General features: G+C 33.9%; 1 protein-coding gene across 1 annotated transcript in view; it reads left to right on the top strand.

The window, feature by feature from the left end:
- Window positions 1-5,887, top strand: part of LOC128247078 (kelch domain-containing protein 8A-like) — a 131,561-nt gene extending 125,674 nt beyond the window's left edge. The window contains exon 8 of the mRNA XM_052965887.1: window positions 4,208-5,887. Within this exon, the coding sequence (XP_052821847.1) occupies window positions 4,208-4,323 (116 nt within the window). The 3' untranslated portion in view covers window positions 4,324-5,887. The remainder of the gene's footprint in view (window positions 1-4,207) is intronic.
- Window positions 5,888-6,890: the final 1,003 nt, after the last annotated feature.

Raw genomic sequence — 6,890 nt, 5'->3', positions numbered from 1 at the left:
AATGTACATAACACTTCAAATCAATTAAGATCAGAAGCCATGAGAGCCACTGCCTGGTACTGCATCCAGGCATTTATTATTATTATTATTATTATTATTATTATTATTATTATTATTATTATTATTATTATCCATGTTGCTTCTGTTTTAGAGGAAATGGAAGCGAGGTCCACAGTGGATGCGATGGAGTTTATTGCTGTGGTGGTGAAAGTGTTGCAACTTGATCAGAAATTATGCTGTAGGATCCGTTAATTGTTTTGCTGGTTGCAGCTTCCATATTTTGTAAAATATCCATTGTATTGCTGCTTCTGGTGGTGCGTTGTATGTTGATGTAGTAGTCGGTCGGTTCAACATTTGTTGTTGTTGCTGATGATTAATAAGTTAATGTTTGTGTTTTTATTAATTTTGCAACCCACCTTCGATATCGTTGTTGCTGCCGGACAGGATAATTTTTTTGCTTCTGCTAGCTCTGGTTTTGTTCTCAAAGGCGTCGCTAACATGAGTGATGGTTGTGCTCGTGGTGGTGGTGTCAGTGGTGGTGCTTGCGTTACTGTCTGGAACATGAGATGAAAGTGTTGCAGGTTAAAACACTGGAGTATTTGTGAGAGACAACCGCCTCACCATTTTGTAAATCACTTCCCACTCCACCATCCTTTCGACTTGCTGTCAGACATTGACGCCATGTTTGAAAATGTTGAGATTTCCGATGTGGGAGACGAAATAAATGAATTGATCAGACACTTAGAACTGCCATTAGTACTGCATCAAGATAGAAGAAAAATCAACAATAAAAACTCCCTAAACACCTAACCTATCAACAAGCTCTTCACTGAACGGAGACAAAACATGATTCACAAAGACAGCTCATAATAATAATAATAATAATAATAATAATAATAATAATAATAATGATGATGATGATGATGATGATGATGATGATGTCAATACCAATATTCAAACAAGAGGCCTTAGGGGATACATTGAAGACATTTTCACTACAAAATACACAAGAAAACTTGTGTGCGTAGTTAATCCTTCGAACATCAGCTGTACAATCCAAGTAAGATATATCTAAAATTAGTGTAAGCCATTATTTAATATTTTTCACATTCAGTTTAGCGTCGCATTTCAACTTGTGGAACACTTATCCCCAAGAAAAAACACGGCTGATCACCCTATCTACACAGCCAGTGGACTCACAAGGAAGGTTTTATGTGCTTGCTAGATTTACCATATTAATAGCCAAATATCTCATTAAAGTAATCCATACACTCGTATATGAATTTTAAACAAATGATAGATTATATATTGAAGTCTAAGATACCCCTAAAAAAATCAAATGGTTACTGCTGGAATAATTTTAATCAAGATATACCAGGGGCTAGACACTAACAACTACACATCACCTAATACTACTGCCCTAAAGCTAGCCCTTCATCAGTTAAAAGTAATCTCGTCTCCAAAACATTATCCAGGGGATGATGAAGCATTTACCAAAACATAATCCAGTTTCTTTGAACTGGATTGAATAGATGTATATCCAAGTTTTACAGATGTCTGATCATCTTATTATTGATACCCTTTTTACAATGGGTACAAAACCTGAAATTTGTGGCGAAAGGAATGGTCGATTACCTCAACCCCTTGCTTAACTGGTCAGTATTTTATCGACTTCGAAAGGATGAAAGGTAACGTCAACCTCGGTACAATGTGAACTCAGAATGTAAAGACAGACGAAATACTGTTATGCATTTTGTCCGGCAAACTAACCATTCTGCATGCTCGCCGCCTTATTTAATGATACTACCAATGAGATACTTTTGAATAATACATTGGATTGTACGGTTGATATTGAAAGGATTAGCTATATATACAGGATGATCTTATGAATTATTATCGGATAGATGTTTATTCAGGCACACTTGATGAAGCATAAAAGTGCGGATATTTCGTAATTTGTTAACACCATGGTGAGTGTTTTAAAAACCAGACTAAACAAATAGAAATCATTGGCAATTCTAATTATGTCCATCGGAAACAGAGTCATAAGACTAACCACTCTGAAATATCTGTGGGAAAATATCGGATGAAATCACATCTAGACATCACTAATAATGAGTTGCCTATATAGTGAGTATCGTATAAGAAAATATCAGATTAAACCTCTTACAATTATTACAGGCAGTACGTGTTTCAGAACACGGGCATTTTAAGCAAATGCATTTGGATGTCTTTAAAATTCGAGGCCTTCACAGTACAGCAAAACAGACTGTCACGACCTACAGGTTATTTGAAACTTCATTGAGAAGTAATAATGGAGTAATTTCTATACAGATTTCAACGTTGATTACAATTATAGTCGCAAGCGTGTGGCCATGTATGTGGATGCATGTATGAGTATATGGGTGTAAACTGTGCGAATGAGGACAAATGAACTTTTCTTTTGGCAGAATCAAATAATTATTAAACCTCATTGAAATTGCTAAATTTTCGAAATTTCGTTAACGCATTTGCAATATTTGAAGCCATATTAGTAGTATTGGTGCGGAGCGTTATTTGCCAGATATTACACAGTGAAGCATTTTAAGAAATTAAAGACTACAGGAATAGATTAACAGATAATATTGTGTATGCGTGACCATTTAAATACGTTAGTTATTAATGCTATTGGCTGTCCTACATCTATTGACTGTGGTACTGAGATCATTAAAGCAGCAAAATAAATTGCTTTTCGATCATCTACAATCTAAAACTATTGTGAGAGAAAAAAATCAACAACAAATGATATCTAAAGACAATAACATCATTATCAAGCCATGCTTGTTGAATGTTACACATATACGAAAGAAGAATACACAGACCGTGATCCAAACGAGTAACTGCAATGTGAATGGGTTTGTAAAAACAACATAATACATTTTATAAAAGATAATCACAGCCGGTCACGCTGAGATTACTTACAAACTAGATGATATTGGGCGCAAGACTCGCGTGTTTAGCATAATTTCTAGATCAATACTCCAAAATATATATATATAAATGTGTGTGTGTGTGTGTGTGTGTTGTGTGTGTGTGTGTGTTGTGTGTGTGTGTGTGTGTGTGTGTGTGTGTGTGTTTGTGCGTGTGTGTGTGTGTGTGTGTATGTGTGTGGTACAACATAAAAAATAACGAACGAGAAATTTTCAAATTATTCTTATAACAAATAACTAGAGAATAATCATTTCCGACTGAAGGCGTGTCTTGAGCAGACAGGATTCGTCAAATACTTCATCTATCTTGTACAAATATCTCCACTTTTTTTTATTGATTAGGTGTACGCGACTGACAAAAGTAGTAATCTCTTTTAAACATAGTCTAGACGAGATTTCTTTTTTTTTTTTTTTTCATTTCGGTTTAACGTATAGAAAATATATTGATTTCTGCTAAGAAGACCTAAGGCTAAATATCAAAATGTAAGGTAATATACATTCGAAAAGATATATTTTGTAAAAACTAAACAACACATTAACCCTCTACGATACTTCATGTTTTTACTAAAACAAGAAAAACTGTTTTTTAATTAAAATGTCTATATCGGCAAAGATGAAGGGAGTGGACGCCATATTATATGTGTCTAAGTTTGAGTACAGTTTCTTTCTGACTACACAAATTTGCTTTCAAAACATTTGATCTTGGTCTAGTTTTAGCTTCTTTAACCATTTAGCATTCAGACTATGTCACATAGGGTTCTTATTTATTCCCATTCTTTTGAATTAGTCATGCATTAACTCGTAGCTTCGAGATTTTCATAATGCGATTGTTTATTTTTAGAATCACACTGTAGAGTAACTGTGAGAGCCCCGATATGGCCGGCATGAAAATGAAACAAAAAAGGGTATTTGGACCTGGTATGGCCGGTTAAATTGCTAAAAAAAAAAAAAAAAATCGATGTTTTTCATATCTATTTTTCCTTTCATTAAAATAAAACCAGGAATTTGTATGCGAGTCATATTGTCATCAGAACTACACTGGTACATTTTTAATGGACGATAAAATCAACTCTAGTGGAATTTGAAATAAAAACGTCGAGTGACAAATCTTGATGTTTTTACTATTTAGTGAAATGCTGTTTCAACTATTCTACTACACTTAAATATATCATAGGGATAATGTCTATATATCTGATTAAATTGCAGCTTTTATCTCAATTATTTACTTTACATTTCAGAAAACATTTCCGATATTTCCTGTGCTGTCCTCTCTGGTCCCACCGACATCCTATATCATAAAAAGTTATATAAATGGCTTCCAGCAATGATTCCTCGTCGCTACATTCTCTGGTAAAAATAATAAGCAACAGATTTTCAACAATGATATAAAAATGACCGTTAAACAGACGAAATATTGGAATGACGAAGCTGAACCATCTCACCAAATTAAATATTTTTATTTACGATTGACACCATGTTTCAGAAAATAAGAGTTGTAATGCCAGATTTTCAAACCATTTCTTTTTCTCCCTCTCTCTATCTATCTATCTACCTCTCTCTCTCTCTCTCTCTCTCTCTCTCTCTCTCTCTCTCTCTCTCTCACACACACACACACACACGCACACACACACACACACACAAACACACACACCGCTATCTCTCCCCTCTCTCTCTTTCTTCTATTTTAAATTTTCCTGGGATGAAATCCTGATGTATTCCTTATGCAGCACTCAGTACGAACTGATGCCTGTCTACACATTAAGAATTGTACTCATTTGTTAAGAAATCAACTGGAGCAGAAGCCTTAGTCATGAATGATGTAAAAATATTTCGTAGAGTAATATATAAGTCAAGAAAGAAGACCATGACTCAAGGTAACTCAAGCTTAATATTCATTACAACTAAGTTCGGTACAATTCCGGCCTCTCCGCTACACAATGTGTATATAAACAATGTTCACAGCATCATGCTTGATAATTTATAGGTAATTTCTTTCGAAACAATAGCACTAAAATAATTGTAAGGAATATTAAACTTGTACTACACTGATTCTTCGTTTTCATCCTTGACTATATATAATATATATGTATAAGGCGCGAGCTGGCAGAAACATTAGCACGCCGGGTGAAATGCTTAGCCGTATTTCTTCTGTCTTTACGTTCTGAGTTCAAATTCCGCCGAGGTCGACTTTGCCTTTCATCCTTTCGGAGTCGATAAATTAAGTACCAATTATGCACTGGGGTCGATGTAATCGACTCAATCCCTTTGTCTGTCCTTGTTCGTCTCCTCTACGTCCTTGCTTGTCTGTCCTTGTTTGTCTCTATGGCTGTGGGTGATAAAGAAATAAGAAAATTTCGCAGGCCGGGCGAAATGCTTAGCGGTATTACGTCTGTCTTTGTGTTCTGAGCTCAAATTCCGCTGAGGTCGACTTTGCATTTCATCCTTTCGAAGTCGATAAATTAAGTAGCGGTTGCATACAAGGGTCGATCTAATCGACTGGACCCACTCCCCAAAATTTCGGGCCTTGTGCCTTGAGTAGAAAAGAATATGATATATATGTATGTGTGTGTATTTTTGTGCGTCTTTTGTGCGTGTGTGTGTGTGTGTGTGCGTGTACTGGTGGATTACATTACAATGCTTAAATTAAGCATAAAAATATATCCTTCATTTGAATCAGAAATTTATGATAAAACTGCTTCAAAGGACTTATTGATATAAATCTGAGATGACATTCAAATGTTTCATCTCCGTCAAACCTGTTCAATATCTAAGCCTAAATCTAAAACTTAATAGTTTAAAAGACGTGAGTGAAACAATCTCAATTCAAATTTCAAGGTTATTATTTCGATTAAATATTATAATAAAATATCACAATAAATTTCTTAAATAAAGTCGTACAATAAATAGTTCAATCTTGATTATTGTAAAATTTATTTTAAGTGGACTTCTGAATTACTATGAATTATTTTTATATATTGAATGGGCTTTAATTTTACAGGTGATCACTTGAGTTTACTTTTGTCCCTCTAAGATTGTAGATCGCATTCGATCGTTTGCAACTTTATCTTGAAATTTTGGAGGAAGGTACTAGTACCTCCCCCGAAAATGTCAAGCCTTGTGTCTATGGCAGAAAGGATTATATTACTTTCTAAATGCAAACCTTTGTGGACATGCTTAATTGGATGCATTTTTTATGGTTTAAATATTCCGATTATTTCAATAATTAAATTGAGTAATAAAAGGGATGCGTATCCTCTCAGTTAGATTGTATCCTTGTGGTTGCTTCAGTAAAAATATTGTTTGTCTCAAGCTCAATGGAAAATTTCGAAATATGTATGGTAGATATTTGATTATCTCCAACGGGAATGAAAGTAAAAGCCTTTTCATTATTTTTCATAATCTATCAAATTTCGGATTTGAGACGTAGAAGGAAAAAGAGAACTGTAATAAATTACATGTAACATTTGGTAAAGTGATCATCTCTCAGCTATTTTGCTAATAAAGAGTATTTATGTAAAAGTGGTGATGTAGTTTTTGATCATGGTATCACTGACTTTTGTTTAAAATGTGCAAAGTGGGACAGCATTATGTAGGAACTTTAACGTTTATAAAAAATATTTATCTGATGCCATCATTCTTAGACTAGTGTTTTAGAGAATGAAATGTATTTGTCTATAATCTGATAAGCTGCATTAAATATTTCGATTTAGAATCAACGTTAAGTTCTCTTTGGCAGAATATAGGAAATGCATACTGAGAAAGAAAACTATATATATATATATATATATATATATATATGCTCATACTTACAGCTTAGATAACACACACACATGCATATACATACAAACTTAAACACACACGCACACATACATACATACATATATATATATATATTTATATATATATATATATATTTATATA

The sequence above is a fragment of the Octopus bimaculoides genome, chromosome 2 (genome assembly GCF_001194135.2).
Source record: "Octopus bimaculoides isolate UCB-OBI-ISO-001 chromosome 2, ASM119413v2, whole genome shotgun sequence".
NCBI classification, from domain to species: Eukaryota; Metazoa; Mollusca; class Cephalopoda; order Octopoda; family Octopodidae; genus Octopus; species Octopus bimaculoides.
The sequence above is the reverse complement of the archived record's forward strand: the minus strand, read 5'-3'. Positions and strand labels throughout refer to the sequence as shown.